Source organism: Triticum urartu, chromosome 5 (genome assembly GCF_003073215.2).
Source record: "Triticum urartu cultivar G1812 chromosome 5, Tu2.1, whole genome shotgun sequence".
Lineage (NCBI taxonomy): Eukaryota > Viridiplantae > Streptophyta > Magnoliopsida > Poales > Poaceae > Triticum > Triticum urartu.
Window position 1 is genome coordinate 77,855,102 of NC_053026.1, and position 18,707 is coordinate 77,873,808.

General features: G+C 46.2%; 1 protein-coding gene across 2 annotated transcripts; it reads right to left on the reverse strand.

Moving 5' to 3' along the window:
* Positions 1 to 996: 996 nt before the first annotated feature.
* Positions 997 to 5,296, reverse strand: LOC125507977 (UMP-CMP kinase 3). Of its 2 annotated transcripts, none has more exons than XM_048672522.1 (10): positions 5,234 to 5,296; positions 4,264 to 4,310; positions 3,689 to 3,743; positions 3,461 to 3,578; positions 3,177 to 3,333; positions 2,947 to 3,027; positions 2,746 to 2,853; positions 2,438 to 2,506; positions 2,223 to 2,280; positions 997 to 1,304 (listed from the first exon to the last, which is right to left on the reverse strand). In XM_048672522.1, exons 2-9 carry the CDS (start codon positions 4,306 to 4,308, stop codon positions 2,272 to 2,274), a joined length of 642 nt encoding a protein of 213 aa, XP_048528479.1. In that variant the 5' UTR covers positions 4,309 to 4,310; positions 5,234 to 5,296; the 3' UTR covers positions 997 to 1,304; positions 2,223 to 2,271. The 2 variants fall into 2 exon arrangements, with proteins under 2 accessions (XP_048528479.1, XP_048528480.1); XM_048672523.1 differs by lacking the exon at positions 5,234 to 5,296 and adding an exon at positions 4,431 to 4,547.
* Between the last annotated feature and the right edge of the window lie 13,411 nt (positions 5,297 to 18,707).

Here is an 18,707-nt window from a genome sequence, read left to right on the forward strand (position 1 = left end):
GCCTCTGTTGGGCTATCTGTAAAACAGCATGCCCCAATGCTCTGATCTGGCCCAATGCTCATATCTGCACCATTGTCCTGCTTCTCCTCTCTTCTGCATTTCATAGGACTGATAGTAGCAGGCAAGTGTGTAGCAGGGTTTTAAAAAAAACATCATCCCATTCTGCATTGACGTTATTTACGCGTTCTAGATAGAACATGTGATACCTATGTCCCTCTCTAACCATTGCGCAAATGCAGTTTTTGTCACTGTTCTTTGAGATCAACCGAAGCTCATCTTCATTTGTTTGACTACCAAGCAGGAGCAAATAGGTCTTTATTTTCCCTTTGTGCTCATATCCCAAATCCTCGATGAGATCATCCAACATTTCCATGCATGTTGTACTGCATTCACAGAAATCATAGCAAACCTTCTCCCTGTTCAGCGACTTATTGCATCTGTGACCTATGAAAAATCCCCCATGAACAAACTCCAAGTGAAACGATCAGTGTGTTGTACTGACTAAAATTCAGAGGAAACAACATGTTCAATTCAGTTGTAATAAAACCTCACAATTCCTCCTAAACCCTAATTAAATTGGAACCAAATCAACAAAAAACGTACAATAGACCAGAGATACATTGCAAATGAACATAGCTGAGATTCTTAAGCGGAAAAGAACTAGGGCTATAACCGTAATGGAGCTCACCGTACTCGGGAACATGCCCAAGTTGGAGGACCAGAGATGCATTCTACTCGTTCTGTGGTGAACCTCAGTGTACCTTGATGATCTAGGTATTTTGCCTTCCCATAATAGTTGTTGTACTTTGTAAATGGATGGTTTTAAAGAATAGCACAAATGCCTGCAAACAATGACCAAACAAAAATTGGCTAACACACGCAATCAAATTATGCAAGTTTGTGTAAACACTTTGTAAATACCAACATTTTCTGAGCATGTAACATTGCGATGCAAAGTGCACACTGAACAGACATTGGCAAGGGTCACTCTGTATCTTCAACAGAAGAACCAACAGTGTATAAAGAATGTAAATATGAGTGAACATGTGATAAGTTCAATTTTCTGTAATACAACCGGATAGCCCATGGGCACAAGGTCTGATTCGTCCTTTCAGTAAATTACACAATGGTACAGGAACACTACATGGGATACACCAACAATGGGTGGTAAATAAAAACTTCTAGCAGGAACACCACAAACCAGATCTAACTTATTGCTGGCAACAAATCAAATTGTCTACTGATAAGTCTGATCTATATTAAGGGTTTGTAATCACAGATATGTAGTCACACTTGAGCAAAACCTGCAAGACATCATAACGAGGATTAAACAGGTATGCTGTGACAGCAATAACCAGATAAATACATTTTTATCGAAGGGAAGAATTGAAAAAGGAAAAAATTGCTTCTTCCAGGCAAAAGAAAACAGTGTGATTAAGGTCAGACTTATGTGGAGTTTATCAGTGTAATAGTTCGATATTCATAATAGCATAAGGCACATTCAGAAGGGATTAATGAAAATTCTGATGAAAGTGAAAAGCGGGAGGGCATTTTGTTTTCTCAAAGTAGTACTCACTTTTAAGTTAAGTTTATCAGTGCAATCAGTAGTAGTCACTCTGAACGAGTACCAACTAATAGCAGATGACTCATTCAGAAGATAGATTTAGAATTTAGTGAAAGCAAGAGGGGAGTTCGTCAAAGTGAGATATTTACATTAACTTGGGTTCAGAAATCTCATGTCAATTTAAACCCTTTGTACAGAATCACATAACAAAGTTTCCACTGATAGGGTTCAAGAACAACGACATGGAAGCAGCAGAACGCCTTCCAGGGTACAGTATCACCATAAAGCTATGTGCTGTTTATTGCATATTTCAAAGCAAATATTACTGCAAAGGCACTAACTACCATAACTTCTGAAAGACCCTCATGGTTCTAGCATTAAATGCAGAGCAAGCAAGAAGTCCGTAGTACCATCATGACTGTTGGATCATGAATTTGATATATCCTCATTCAAATGTTGCTGGTACTAATATATCCAAATTAAGTGTGACTAAGAATGTTTTTTTAGGTCAACCTGACAGCTAAACAGATCCCCACCCTGGATCTTATTGCTCAATTTCCCAAACAAATAAGATGAATGGCTGTGCCACTTATGAAAATTGCCTAAAAACCAATACGAAAAAGAATGTAATGAAACATAAAAAGGAGAGAAGTTATACCTTGTATGAAATCATTCCATTTATCACCTTTGTGGTCCTTTATACTGTTCTATGTAGCCTGATATATAATAACATAATGTTATATAAAAATATACAAGTGTCATGACATTCTCGTGACAGGGGGAACTATTTAGCTTTTAGCATAGAAACAAACATAATATTTAGCGTTGAAATGCTACAAACGAAAGATAAAACAAGTACAATTAAACAATTACCTTGGCATATGGGGCAAAAATGGCTTTGACATCTTCAAACACCTCAGGAATTGGTTTTGCAGCATCGATCTGATCATACGCAAGTTGGGCAGTAAGTTTGAAAGTGGACAGATTCCGAAAAGGGTAGTAAAGTGCATGAAAAAAAACCCAGTCCTCATGCATGCAAGACTGTTATCCCAGTATATTGTTCCTTCGGGGTTCAGACTAACGTGTTCCCTAAATGTTCAATTTTATAACCCCCATGCATGCATGTGGAGATGCATTCCTTTGAGGTTCCCTCATTAGTCATTGTGGGAGTGCAGCAATACCTTCTTAACCTTGTCCTTCGCGTCATAGTACTCAATCACAGGCAAACTGGATTCAACAAAAACTTTGAATCTCTTCCTGATAGTCTCGATGTTGTCATCAACTCTACCCTGCAAAACAATACAAATTGTTGGAAACACGAAAATGGTGGTTTTGATAAGGACACATAGGCCAAACATGAGCACATATGTGAAGAATGAAACCTCATTGCGTCCCAAAAGACGTCTTTCCATCTCTTCCTCAGAACAATTGAAGAATAGCACAAATGCAGGCGAAATTTTTGTCTGAGAAAATGTGAAGCAATCAGCAATCTTGCAAAGTCATTTATACGTACATTATGATGGAAGACAAGAAGAAGCTGAACTATTATGTGAGTTAGTAGTGAAAAGTGAAAGAACATCAATTTTGAAGTGCAAGGAGTAGACGAGCTTACAACATTCTCGAACGCAGCACGATTCTCTTCATTCCTTGGAAACCCGTCAATGAGGAACTTATCATTCTCATTCTTTATCATGGCTTGCTGCAAGAGCTTTATAGTCACCTCCGACGGAACAATCTTTCCCTCCTTTATCATGTTCTCAATCATAGTTCTGTAAAATTAAGTGTAAAAATAAACATAGGTGCATGCAAATGTTAAATAATAAATAGATTGACATGACGAATATAATTTTCATAAAAAAATTGCTCTAGAGAAACTTATGAAAGAAACTAACATACCCATTCTCAGAACCAGATTTAATCTCCGCGCGCAAAAGATCTCCAGCACTAAGATGGGTGAATCCAAAGTGTTCAACAATGTTGGAACACTGTGTGCCCTTTCCACTTCCAGGACCACCTGTGTGTAAATTCTTGGGTCAGGTACAGAAGAAAGTTTATTTATTTAGATACATGTAATGCTTGATAATACGCATTTGATGGTCAGATATATTATCAAAGAAAGTTTACCAAGAACAAATACTACTGTGACTTTCTTGTCACCCAACATGTTCTCAGCAACCACCTGCATGAAAAACAAAGTTTCGGCCATAAGACAAACAAAGAATCATGAATAGCAAAATTTCTGTGAGACAAGGGAGTTTCATTTACTGCCTATATGAAGCGTTGCTCAAGGTGCCAGAATTATATTGGCAGTATGCTCAAGAATTCAAGTTCTTTGGACACGAGTCCAACAACAATAATGTTTATCTATTCCAAATTAAACTAAATGGTTAGATAGTACTCCCTCCATTCACAAATATAAGATGTTCTAACTTTTTTCCGAATTGGATTCATTTCAATCCGTATGCAGTCCATATTGAAATATCCAAAACATCTTATATTTATGAACAGAAGTAGATGTAACACGGTGAGATTCAGGGCACAACGCTTGTGTGAAAGAGTTAATAAATTGAAGAATGTCCGCTAATACTGTAAACAGAAGGCATTGCACATCCTCAATGAAGAAGTGCGCCTTTGCAGCAACAAGTGCTTATCTAATATATCCAGGGAATGAGGAATGAAAAGTAATGCCATACACGTACCTCCTTCTCAGTCACAACTGCGGGAGCATCCACAACCGTGCCCATGGCTGAAAATAATTCGAATATTCAGTTTAGAAGTTCTAGTTATGCATCTCAAAATGAAAAGAGAAGAAATACAACATGTAAAACCACCACTCTATATGGTGAAGATGAGGAGTGGCACTAACATTGTTTAAGGGCTGAGGACACTTTGGTTATTTAAACCACTTAGAAAAATCAGGGAGTTTGATTCACTAATTACACATAAACAAACCCTTAAACAGCATTGCACTGATTGAGTAGACTCCCGAATTACCTGTACAGGATCACAATCAGTATTCTCATTTCCAACCAACAAAAATAAGTGCAAGTTTCCGAGCTCATCACCCAAAAATTACCCGTGACCCATGCCTAGCATCAATCAGGAGAGATGCAAAGGCAGGATCACACACTGTTCCAGAAAAGGATATTTCTTCTCCTTCCACCTAACCAAGGGATATTCGCTGTTATGCTTACAAGCATACGGGTCCATTTTAAAATGAGCTAGACAAACAAAAGGATCACAATTACAACCCGATTTAAACTTAGATCTCCCTTGATTTCCCGCCGCTTACAGCTAACATAAACAAAGATCAGAACAAGCAGATCACCCAGCGTTAATACTATTTCAATTTTTCTCTATTTTGATTCGGACAACATAGATCATCCAGCCCTCTAAACTCCCAGTGCAATGATCCCTAGATCCAGCTGCAGGCGCGCAACCCTAGGACCCCTCCTCGTCAGATCTGCATCCCGGACTGCCGCCGGACCCAACCATTTCGGCCGGGAGACGGGATCCCTTCCCTCAACCCCCGGATCACGCGGACTACACCCCGCCCGATAACCCGCCACGGGACAACATTCGAGACGCACTCCAGGTGATAACAACAACAGGCTAGCGAGCGAGCAACGCCGCCAGATCTCGCAACAGGGCGGCCGGGATCTCACGTACCTCGGCGCCGGCGGATGAGCTGGGCTCCGAATCGAATGCCGGTGGGGGGGGGGGGGGGGGGGGGGGGGGGGGGGGGGGGGGGGGGGGGGGGGGGGGGGGGGGGGGGGGGGGGGGGGCGCGTGGTGCGTGCTGCGGTGTTGGTGGTCTGTGGCGTTGGTGCGAGAGGAGCGAGGCGGAGGAGGAGGCCGTTTAATACGCGCGCGGCGCGCGGCCAGGTGGAGGGGAAGGTGGTGGGGTCGTGGGGGGCGGGCTCCACGCGGGGTCTCCGCGGGAAAGCGTGGCGTTTGGCCGGTGGGGACACCGACCGGGCCGGAGGTGTCGGCGCAACGGGTGGAGCGGGCGCGGGCTGGAAAGCTTCGAGGAAGCGGAGCTGGGAGAGAAGTCGGCTCGTGGCCGGAAGCGGTGAGGGGAGAATGTCACATGGAAATTGACGGAAATCACGCAGAAATGTTTTTAAGTTTTGAAAAAAATCTTTAAGATACAGGATGTTCATATGATGATGTTCCATTAGCATGTGAAAATTCAAGTTCAAACACATTACGGGGTGTGAGCTATAAAAAAAATCAGCATTGAGTAGTGTTCACCATTCGGCATGAGTGGTGACTAGCTCAAAAACAAAACAATGAACATCACTATTTATGTTGATTTTTTCTTTTTTATAACTTGCATCTCATGTTCGTTTCATCTTTGAATTTTGCATGGTAGTAGAATATAACCCGAACCTCTTATAATATTTACACCCGGGCACCTCAAACCCTCATCAAACATCCGGGCGCCCCGTGCAGTCATTGATTGGTCATAAAATTTTGATCCAGGCGGACGCCTCAAACGCCCGGGCGCCCGAGCTGACCAGCACCCCTTATATCCGACCTAAATATGGGGTGGATATGGTAGCGCCCGGGCACGTCAGCACATCGGACCCGGCCCATACTGGCCCACCCAACCCACATATATTCCTTCATCCGGTCGTCGGATCAAACCCTAGCCACTTCACTCCACTCCCCTTCGCCACCCAAGCTCATCTCCGGCGATCTCCGGTCATCTCCTGCATGGCGGGCAGCGAATCCGAGTCCTTCACCTCTAGATCCATCGACCCGAGCTCATCCCACGCGCCCCCGAGGAGGAGATGGCCGTCCGGCTTGCGCTCCGCCGCTCCCGAGAGGACGCCCATGCCCGACAGCGCTCCGACTCCTTCCGTCAAGAATCCATTGCGTCCGCCCAAATGGCGCATGGATCCGACGCTAGGTGTGTTGTCGTTGCCTCGCTGGAGGCGGTGCGGTCCGCCTGGCGTCCGAACGCGAGGGCGGATGCACAACCCCTCCATTGGCGCGCCGAGCATCAGGACACACCATGGGCCTCGTCCGACAAGAACATGGCATGGCGTGCCCGCCGTGCGAGGTAGCGAGCACGGGAGGCGACGGCAGCCCATGCAGCGGTGGACGTCGGCGAGGCGGAGTCACATTCTCCCCCCCCCCCCGTATGGAGCAGTAGTCCGAACGCCGCAACCACATCGTGGTGGACGTCATCGGCTCGTCCCAGGATGGATCCATCATCGATCTGACGTCTACCGGCATCCAACGGATTCCGGGCTCCGATGAGGAGGAGTAGGGCATGGGAGATGGTGGCGCCTTGAGTCCCTTGAACCGGCCTGTATCCATGCCCTACTCTACCTTGTCAGCAACCGGACCAACACTCTGGTGAGCGCAGCCGGCCGCCGGACATGGCCACGGCAGAATCAGGCGAGCTCCGGTTAGATTAGATTTCATGTTGCATGTAATAATATGGATTTGAGGTTTCTAATTTGAGGTGCCCTATTGTAGAATCAAATATTTGAGACGTGGCCAGTCACTATCCGCGGACGAGCCCGGTCGCGTCTGTGGGCGTTTGAGGGGTCGGATTGAAGACACCCGACTGTAGATGCTCTTAACAACCTGTACTTTTTTAGATGTTTTCAAATCTTTCAACCGTGGTTTTTGTGAAGTTTTTTTGAATCTTGGTTTCCGTGCGATATTCTCTCAGCGGGGAGAGCTCGAAATGTGCAAATTCTCAAGAAAAAAAACTGAAGTTGTGCGCTGGTTGGGTAGCTTATATAACTCTAAAGCCGAAAACCCTTTTGTTTTATGTTTTTCTTTGCCAGGAACTCTTTTGTTGCTCGGATAATTGGTAATGGAGTCTTTGTAGATGATATTAACAATAATGTTGATGGGCATCCTTAGAGGGCTGGGTGCTTGTGGAGCAATTGTCGTTCGTGAATCTGTTGGGGTGCCTAGCGCAAAGTTGTTTTAAGTAACAGGCATAGTGACAGGATAACCGGCGGCTCTTTAAAAAAAGAACTAGCCCTTGCACGTCGAGCTGCCACTTCTTGGTAGTTTAGTTGGCATTGTCAATATGGTGAAAGTGATGAACATGAACTCGGATCAGTACATGGTAGCGGGGCTGATCATTGACGAATGTCGCATGCCCTAGAGGATTTCAAATATGTCATTGTGGTAGCCCAAGATCTAGCTCGGCTGGGTCGGAACAATCCACACGAGTAATGAAAATATGCCCTAGAGGCAATAATAAAATAGTTGTTATTATATTTGCTTAATCATGATAAAGGTTTATTATTCATGCTAGAATTGTATTGATCGGAAATTTAATTACATGTGTGGATACATAAACAAATATCGTGTCCATAGTGAGCCTCTACTAGACTAGCTCGTTGATCAAAAGATGGTTAAGGTTTCCTAGCCATAGACACGAGTTGTCATTTGATAATGAGATCACATCATTAGGAGAATGATGTGATGGACAAGATCCATCTGTTAGCTTAGCATATTGATCGTTTAGTTTATTGTTATTGTTTTTTTAATGTCAAATACATATTTCTTCGACTATGAGATTATGCAACTTCCGGATACCGGAGGAATACCTTGTGTGCTATCAAACATCACAATGTAACTGGGTGATCATAAAAATGCTCTACAGTATCTCTGAAGGTGTTTGTTGAGTTGGCATAGATCGAGATTAGGATTTGTCACTCCGAGTATCGAAGAGGTATCTCTAGGCCCTCTCGGTAATACACATCATAAGAAGCCTTGCAAACAAAGTGACTAATGACTTGGTTGCAAATGATATATTACAAAACGAGTAAAGAGACTTGCCGGTAACGAGATTGAACTATGTATGAAGATACCGACGATCGAATCTCGGACAAGTAACATACCGATGGACAAAGGGAATTACGTATGTTGTCATAAGGTTCGACCGATAAAGATCTTCGTAGAATATGTAGGAGCCAGTATGGGCATCTAGGTTCCGCTATTGGTTATTCACCAGAGAGGTGTCTCGGTCATGTCTACATAGTTCTCGAACCCATAGGGTCCGCACGCTTAACGTTCATTGACGATATAGTGTTATATGAGTTATATGATTTGGTGACCGAATGTTTTTCGGAGTCCCAGATGAGATCACGGACATGATGAGGAGTCTCGAAATGGTCGAAAGGTAAAGATTAATATATAGGACGATGGTATTCGAACACCAAAAGAGTTTCGGAGTGCACCGGGTAGTCACCGGGTCACCGGAAGGGGTTCCGGACACCCCCGATAAGTGTATGGGCCTAATGGGCCAAAGGAGGGACTGACCAGCCCACTAGGGGGTTGGTGCGCCCCTCTACATGGCTGGCCGACCCTAGGGGAAGGAAAGGGGAGGGGTGGCTGAGGGAGTCCTGGATTAGGGGGTTTCCGGGCGTCCGGGCTATGTGACGTGGGCCGGACTGGTGGGCCGTGAAAATACAAGATAGAAGGCTTCCCCCCATGTCCGGATGGGACTCTCCTTGGCGTGGAAGGCAAGCTTGGCGTTTGGATATGAATATTCCTTTCTCTGTAAACCGACCTTGTACAACCCTAGCCCCCTCCGGTGTCTATATAAACCGGAGGGTTTAGTCCGTAGAGGCAGTCATAATCATACAGGCTAGACATCTAGGGTTTAGCCATTACGATCTCGTGATAGATCAACTCTTGTAACCCCTATACTCATCAAAGTCAATCAAGTAGGAAGTAGGGTATTACCTCCATCAAGAGGGCCCGAACCTGGGTAAACATCGTGTCCCCTGCCTCCTGTCACCTTCGATCCTTAGACGCACAGTTCGGAACCCCCTAGCCGAGATCTGCCGGTTTTGACACCGACATTGGTGCTTTCATTGAGAGTTCCTATGTGTTGTCGACAAAGGATTCGATGGCTCGTTCGATCATCCACAATGATGTTGTTTCGGGGGAGATTTCCCCCTTGGCCAAAATTTCGTATTTAGCGGCTTCACGCTGCGTGCCAACTCGAGTGGCCACCTCGAGCAGATTGACAGCTATGCCCTGGTCATGAGATCAGTTTCGGGAACCTAAACTATGTCGCCGATACTCGAGGAGATTTGATCTTAGATCCAGAGCAGGCCGTCAGGTCCGAAGACGGGAGTCTTGAGCCCACCGGACCCTCTGCACTTATGGAGCTTGCTACCGGAGAAGCGCCAGACACTCTGCCGGACTCTAAGTCCGAACTCTCGAGATCCGTGTCAAGCGGGCGCCGCCAGGAGGCCCCAACTCCAGACAGCCCCACGGACTCTCGTTTCTCTGTCCAACCCTCGCCTTTAAATGAGGCTCTAGACTTAATGCGATCACTCGCCATTACGGAAGGATAGCTCCCGAATTATGCCCAGCCCAGACTAGGGACTGAGGGCGGGGAAGTTTACGTCCCACCCACCACCCACTTCATAGCCACTGTCGAAGATTTAACCGACATGCTGGACTACGCCTCCGAAGACATCGACGGTATGGACGACGACGCCGGAGACGAACAAGGCCAAGCCCCTCTGTTTACCGGATGTTGGATGGCCACCTCCACATATGACGTGTACATGGTGTATACACCTAAAGAGGATGATGACGACGGCAAGAAAGATCCAGTTGAGGACCAGGTTGCTGAAGCACCTCCAAAACACCAACGTCGGCGGCGCTGCTCAAAATCGCGTCGCCAAAAAGATAGCAATACCGGCACCGAAGACAATAACACTCCGGAGAACGCCGAAGACCCCGAAGCCCCTGTCGAGCCAACATCCGAACAGAATGATTGGGAGGATGGGCAAGTTAATCCCGCCGATCCTATCGGGAACGAGGGATCGGAGGACAGTAATTACCTACCGATCTCCGAAGAGGATGCGAGCCTCGGCGACGAAGATTTCATCGTGCCGGAGGAACCCCTCGAACAAGAGCGCTTTAAACGCCGGTTAATCGCCACTGCAAGAAGCCTGAAAAAGAAGCAGCAACAGCTTTGAGCTGATCAGGATCTACTCAATGACAGATGGACTAACATCCTGGTTGCCGAGGAATACAGCCTTGAACGCCCAACTAAGAGTTACCTGAAGCACAAGCTACTGCCTCAATTTGATGACGAGGCCCTTGAGCCCATACTGCCAAAGCATAGAACTGCTGACGAGCCCGACCGACCGCCATGTGGACGGGACAGACCGGCTACTCATGCCGAACACCAGCCCGCGCCACCCCGCCCTCGAGGCAAGGAGGTAACAACCCAGGGCTATACCTACGACTTACACAAGGACCTGGACAATAGAGCCGGTCTAACAAGATCAATCTATGGGTTGAGGGGGCATGCTCCAACACGCGAGGGCGGCCATCAAACCTGGCGGGACAGACACAACCTCGCACAGGCCGAAAAGCACATACGGCCTCCGTCCGAATTACGCCGCGATGTCGCCTGGTACAGAGGCGCCGCACACCCCCTATGCTTCACCGATGAAGTAATGGAACATCAGTTCCTAGAGGGGTTTAAACCCGTCAACATAGAATCATACAACGGTACGACAGATCCCGTAGTCTAGATTGAAGATTTCCTTCTCCACATTCACATGGTTCGCGGTGACGATCTACATGCCATCAAATATCTCCCCTTAAAACTTAAGGGACCAGCACGACACTGGTTAAACAACCTCCCAAAAAATTCTATTGGCAGCTGGGAAGATTTGGAAGATGCCTTTAGAGACAACTTCCAAGGTACCTATGTACGGCCCCCGAACGCCGATGACCTTAGTCACATAGTCCATCAACCTGGAGAGTCAGCCAGAAAACTCTAGACAAGGTTCTTAATCAAAAAGAACCAAATCGTCAACTGCCCGAACGCCGAAGCCCTAGCGGCCTTTTGAAAGTGCTAGTGATCGACTAGAGGGGGGGTGAATAGGCGATTTTTATGAAAGTTTTCGAAACATGAAAGTTTCGAACACAAACGATAGAAATAATCCTATTACCATGCAGTGGAAGGTAGACTACACTAGGCAAACCATAGTCAAGTATTCAATGAAGTGAAAGCACAATGACTAATAGCAGCTAGGCAGTAAGGATCAGGTAGGAAGATATTGTGAAGCCAATCAGAACAAGTAATCACTCAGTGAAGCCAAATGGTGATGCAATCGTACAATGACTTCACAAGGACCAACAGTAAGTAAAGGGAAGGGAAGGATGAAACCAGTGACTCGTTGAAGACAATGATTTGTTGGACCAGTTCCAGTTGCTGTGACAACTGTACGTCTGGTTAGGGAGGCTGAGATTCAACTCAAAAGACCTCGTCTTCACCTTATTCCCCTTGAGCTAAGGACACCCAGTCCTCGCCCAATCACTCTGGTAAGTCTTCAAGGTAGACTCCCAAACCTTCACAGACTTCGTTCACCAGCGATCCACAATGACTCTTGGATGCTCAGAATGCGACACCTAACCGGCTGGAGGATTCACAGTCCTCAAGTGTAATAAGTCTTCAGATCACACAGACAGGAAGACTTAAGTGATGCCTAACACTCTTTGGCTCTGGGTGGTTAGGGCTTTATCCTCGCAAGGAATTCTCTCTCAAAGGCTTCGAGGTGGGTTGCTCTCAAACGACAAAAGCCGTACTCTAACTCTGAGCAGCCAACCGTTTATGGTTGTAGGGGGTGGGCTATTTATAGCCACTAGGCAACCCGACCTGATTTGTCCTAAATGACCCTGGGTCACTAAGGAATTGACACGTGTTCCAACGGTCAGATTTCAAACACACACGACAACTTTACTTGGGCTACAAGCAAAGCTGACTTGTCCAACTCTGGACAAGATTCGCTCTCATAGTCTTCACTCGAAGACATAGGATTTTGGTTAAGCATCACTTCAGTCATTCTGACTGGTTCTCTTGGACCCCACTTAACAGTACGGTGGTTCCTATGACTCAACAAAGAAGAAAAAGAACTACGAAAGATCTAAGTCTTCGCGCTCCATAGTCTTCATGCGATGTCTTCTCTTGTCATAGTCTTCAATGTGAATGTCTTCACATACCACCTTAGTCTTCAATGTCTTCTTACATTTTTAGGGGTTATCTCTGGTAGGAAAACCGAATCAATGAGGGACTTCTACCTGTGTTATCCTGCAATTCTCACAAACACATTAGTCCCTCAAGTAGGTTTGTCGTTAATACTCCAAAATCAACTAGGGGTGGCACTAGATGCACTTACAATCTCCCCCTTTTTGGTGATTGATGACAAACTAGTTGAAGTTTTCAACGGGGAATATAATATGTGAAATTGTAAAGGATAAGGAATTGTCTTCATAAGTTGCAAGGGCTCCCCCTGAAGATGTGCATATAAGTAATTTGCTTTTGGAATGCAAATGCACATGGCAGGTTGTACTTGTGGAGATCCTCTTCAACTTATGATGACAATTCATCATGCATGAAAAGTATGTGAAGATAATGACATGCATAATGAAAAATGGGCGTGTGGAAAATGATCTAAGTGCGGAATTTATCGTCGCACATGCGGAATTTATCATCGCATCACAGAATAGCAAATAAGTAGCAGACGACCATCGAGTTTAAGTGTTACAACTCAAAGAACCAAATGTATCCAAAACGAGAGTTGTAAACACTAGGCAAAACATAAAGCAACCGCCCATATGGACCCGCTTGAAGACTATCAAACTCATATGCTTCTCCCCCTTTTGTCAGTAAGGACCAAAAAGGTTTGAAGACATAGAGCATCTACTCGTTCCCATGAGGAGTAGGTGAGGCAGCAAGGTCGTCGGTGTTGTTCGGCGGTGCAGACGAACTCGGGGCAGTGTCGATGCGTGCAGAAGTAGGGGTCGGTGAAGTAGCATCGTCTTCGTCATCGATCACTCTGACATTCACAGTTGTTGCGGAGGAAGAGAACTCAGAGTCTTCAAGAGACGGAGTTCGTCGTAGCACAGTCCTTCTTGGAGGTGTGGAGTCAAACTTGAAGCGTTTAGAGAAGCCATCCTCTTGAAGATCATCCTCAGAGCACATAAGCGTCAGTCCTTTCCATGTACGTCGACAGGTTTCATGGGCAACAAAGGCATTCTTGGTGGCAAGATTGCGAATCCTGTTTACATCCACCAAGAGGCTTTGCATTTGGCGCTTCAGCCAGTCATGATGCCTATCCTATTTCTGATGAAGGGCAACCAGAAGCTCTCGATCATTGAGAACACAAGATCGTTTCTTGGGCCGTTGGGCAATGGTGCTTTCAGTGGCTTCAGTGAGGGCACGATGAGGTGCACGTGTAGTACCAGCCAGAGGATAAACACGAGTGACTGCTTCAACTCCTTCAATGTTTTGAGAGAAGCTTTGATGCTCAGCATTCTGAAGACTAAGAGGCTCCTTGGCAGGCTCTGGATAGATGGCTTCAACGGACATATCAACGTCAGGCAGAAAGATCCGATGATTGCGAGTAGAGGGCTGATATGAGACAGCTGAGTGTAGTTTGATCAGCCGCATTATCCATGGAGCATAAAACTTCAAGCCAAAAAGATCAGATCCTGATGCAGCAAGTTGGCGAATGAAGAAGTCTTGTGCATTGAATCATTTGCCATGAAGAATATAAAAGACCAAAGTCTTCATTGCACCTTCCAGCTTTGCATGTGGAGAATGTCCTTTGATGGGCCAGAGAGTTTGCCTTATAATGTGATAGATAGTGCATGGCAGATACTCAAGGTCTTCAACAAAGAACTCCTTAGGATATGCAGCATCTGGAGGCAAAGGCTTCATCATGCTAAGCATCTGACTCATGTTTGGTTCAGGTTTCTGAAAGATGCTCTCCATAGCTGCACTGTGAAGCTGACAACCAGGTTCATAAAGATCTCCAGGAGTGGGCAGACCAGTGAGCTCAATGATGTCAAAGGCTTTGGCTTCGTGATGAACATTGCCGGCCATCCACTCAAGGACCCAAGTCTTCGGATCTCTGTTGTAGCCACGAATGTGAAGAGTGGCATAGAATTGGAGCAGCAATTCTTTGTCTCAGTGCTCTTTGTCGGTGATGAAAGGCAACAATCCAGACTTTTTGAAGCAATCTAGAGCTTCTTCCAAGCAAGGCAGACCAGTTATAGCTTCAGTGTCAAGACGCTTATGAGGGAAAATGCGACCTTGATTGTACAAAATGCATGAGTAATAACTTCGATGCGGATAGCTCCAGAACCGATCAGAAGATATTCTTTCCCTTGAGTAGGGGTTCTTGGCGCTGTTGAAGAAGGTGTTGTCTTCTTTGAAGCCGTTGACATTAAAAGATCTGGGTGCCGATGTAGGACCTGGAAACCTGGGCAACCTTGGCATTGGCTTCTGTACCTGAGGCCTGTGCTCAACATGATAGTCAAACTGAGGACCAGCAGCAGGTGCAGGAACAGGAGCAGTGGCAGAGGCGTTGGGCTGCATAACAGAGGCTTCAGGAGTAGTTGCATCATTGGCTTCATTGACTTCTGGCATTGGTGCAGGCTCCACATTTGCTTCAGCCATGACTACGTCATTGGCTTCATTTGTGTTGGGGGTGGCAACCTCAAGATTCTCAACCTCCACTTGATGAGATGGAGGGTCGGGCACTGACATGTTCTCCTCGAGAACAGCTTCTGCAGTAATGGGGGGAGTAGGGACACATTCTTCTTCTTATGTGTCGTCGGCTGATGCAGCCGAAATGTCTTCAGCAGCTTTAGCCTCAGACGCGGAGACATTCACAGTAGGAGTGGCATCTAGAAACACTTGACGTGCAACAGATTGGTGATGCACTTCTCCTTCTGGAATGCTGGAAGGAGGGACTTGAGACCTTGGTCCTTTGCAAAGCCTGCGTAACGCAGGAGACACCTTTGGAGATGGAGTTGGCTGGGCCTCAAAGTCATCTTCTTTTTCTTGCCGGGGTGGTGTGACTTGTTGTTGTGGGTGATCAGCCCATGATGCATCCTGAGCAATTGGCGTCAGAGGACGACCAATGTTGATGAGTTCGCTGTGCGTAAGCACAGGCGGTGATACCTGTTGGTGCTCGATCAGAGGAAGAACTACATCATCTTCAACATTGTCATGGTGACCAATGTCTTCAGCAGCGGTGGGATCAACTGCTGGAATGTCTTCAGCTGCATGAGCCTTTGTGGAAGCAGGCTCATGGACAATCAGTTGGTGCTCTTGGGGTGTAGATACAGGGCGAACCATTGAGATAGGTTCAACAACTAAGGGCTCTGTGGGAGCAGCCCGATCCTTCTTGGTCTTGCGCTTCTTCTTGGAGGGAGCAACATCAGAGGCTTCAGAATGTTTCCTCTTTCTGGCTTCAGCCTCAGCATTCCTCGTCTTCTTCAGTTCTGAAGCGGTTGACCTGACCTTTGGCTTCGAGCCAGTCATGCTGGCTGGGAAGACAATGGGATGTGCTTCCTGCCTTGGTGCTTCGGGTTCGGCCACAGCTGGCTTCTTCTTCTTCTTTGCAGCCATCCTGGGATCGATGCCAGGACGACCAAGAGCCTTGCGCTTCTCAGCCTCATTGTAGGCTTGCACACACTTATCAGCCAGGCTCTTCATGCGCTCACGAGAATCTTGAGCTTCTTCACGCTTCTTGAGAAAGGCTTCTTTGAGCTCATGCAGCATGATCTTGAAGTTTTTGACCTCTTGCACGCTGAGCTTGGCCATGTGCTTCTTGAACTGAGCTTTCTCAAAGTCGATCTTTTGCTTCAGTTCAACGATGCGCTGAGCTAGAGCTAGCTCTGAGGCAATGGCACCATGGAAGGCGACACTGAGGCAAATTGGAAGTTGCAGATCTTCAAAGCTGAGGTTGGGCGTGTCAAACCACTCATCAATGAAGTTGTGGATGATTGCCACGTCAAAGAGAGGCAAAACATTGAAGATTTCTGCTTCTTCTTTGCTCTTGATCAGTTGCTCAAGAGCGTCATCTGCAAGATCTTCATCGCTGGACAGATCAATGGCTTCGTTGCACAGAATAGCAGCAGCAGTCAGTTCTTGGCTGGTGTGTTGCAAAGGCATCTTTACTCTAGAGGACTTGGAGATGCGTGACAAATCTTCAGACTGCACACTGTCTTCAGGAGGTGCAGTAGCCAGTGGCTTCGCCCGTGAGATTTTTGATGCTGAGGCAGGCTTTGAAGCTTTAGGATTCTTCGGTTTCTTTGGCTTCGGCGGTGCAGGCGCTTCATCAGATTCAGCGTCCTCTACATGCTCATCCACGGCTGTCCCTTGAACCTTGATATGAGTGATGAGACCTTCCAGGTTGTAGAAGGGCCCAACAAGATTGGGTTTAGCTTCGCGGGTGCCATCGGCACGGGGAGTAGAAGGGCCAGGGTTGAAGTCAAGTCCCCATGACTTCTTGTTTTGCTTGCCCGAATTCTTGGCAAACTTGAAGTTGCACTTGAATAGATTGTCGTCACGACACCATAGTAGTGACGATGGGTGTGCATCCGCAGGTTGTGGTCCACGGGCCATGCAGGGATAGAAGCCTTGTTCAATGGCTTCATCTCTGGACCTGGGTTGAAGATTTTTGTATAGTATGTCTCCCCATGGTCGCTTGATGGCGTTTTTCTCAGCATATTCCTGGGTCACAAACCTGTACTTGAACCATTGTTCAGCCCAATATCTTCGAATCCATTGGATTCGGGTCTTGCGCTGATTGTAAACCTCTTCAGGATCTGTCTTGTAAAGCTCTGAGAGGTCATCAGGCAAATCTCTTGACGTTCCCCCACAACGTTGTCTGCCACCCTTCCTTACTGATTTCTCTGCAGCCATGAACTTCAAGCTGAATGGCTTGAACACGTTCAGAGGCTTCAAAGGCTTCCGCTTGCTGGACAAACAGGAACTGGCTTCGGGAGAATAAATATGATGCTGTAAAATTCTGCAAATGAATGCAGACTATGAGAACCAAGGGATTCTCCCACGGACATGTACCTGTGACAGCATTAAGGTGCGAGGGAAGGGGAAGAGGTCATATGCATTCTCAGAAGATTTTGAAGATAAATCAGTTTAGAAGACATTGACCTCATAGTGCGAAGACATTCACTCATAGATAGAGAGTTGGTTCCAGATTTGTACGAATCCACGAATAAGTACAAGTGAGGAATCTAACTACTTTGTCAAGCATAAGTGAACATACTAGGCATATTATGAGATGCAGTATGAAATAGATCCAACTTGTGTGAACAGAAACTGCTTGTGGTAGAAAGTGATGAATCTATAGGATCAAAGGGGCCGTAAAAAGGAAGTTTTATTTACTACACCAAAGAACTGCTAGACGGAGTGGGAGAGGAGGCCGAGTAGTTCGACCGTCCGTGCCCTAACTTGGCGACGGAGGACACCTATGGCGACGACGGAGAAGACGATATCCGCGGCCGGCGTGAAGACGACGTCGGAGAGGTCGCGACAGCTAAGCGCTTCGTCGCCGGCGTCATCGAGGGCTAGCGGTGGTGCTAGGGTTTGTGCGAGAGTGGAAGAAAGGATAATGACTGTGGTGAGGCATGTATTTATAGGGACAGGGACGACATAGTGTTATTACACAAGTGCCCCTGGCAATTCACATCTGAAGGACACGTGGCCATCATGCAACATATCGGAGGTTGTTCCACGTTCCCACGCACGCCTGGATTGTTGGGTGGTCGTTCCCACTTCTTCGGGTTTCAGGTGAAGGAATTAGCATTGAAAGCGGACTTAATGTTTGTCTCTGTATCTTCTGCTGACAAGGACGCAGAGAAGACATTCGACAGTTTCAAGAGAATGCATATGATTTGGACAGATAAGGTTTGAGATAGAGAGCATAGAGAGGTTAGGGTTCGATCACATTCACTTAGTTCAAAAGATTCAACAAGAAGACATAGCTATAAGTGAATGATGTAGAGGACATAACACTAGTATATATATATGTGAGAAAGACAATCAAACCAACATAGTGAAGATAATCATGAAGACAAGTGGAGAATGAAGACAAACAAAATGTGAAGACATAGCAAATGTAACACCATGGGTAAAACACTTCAACAGAAGAATTTGGTGGTGGCGTTACCCACCGTATATGAAGTATTAGACTCAGACACGGCGCACAATTATCGTGGCGCTCTGAAGTCAAATTCCACATTAATGTATCCACACTTAGAATATAAGTCTTCATTGATTGAAGATATACTTTACTTCGTGTGTTGCACATCTA

Bases quoted from the DNA above. Each gene is read 5' to 3' on its own strand.
- LOC125507977 (XM_048672522.1), bottom strand. From the start codon at position 4,308: ATGGGCACGGTTGTGGATGCTCCCGCAGTTGTGACTGAGAAGGAG. The intron at 3,334-3,460 runs GTATGTTAGTTT...TTAATTTTACAG, and splicing joins AAATCTGGTTCTGAGAATGG to AACTATGATTGAGAACATGA. The intron at 2,854-2,946 runs GTTTCATTCTTC...ATTGTTTTGCAG, and splicing joins GTCTTTTGGGACGCAATGAG to GGTAGAGTTGATGACAACAT.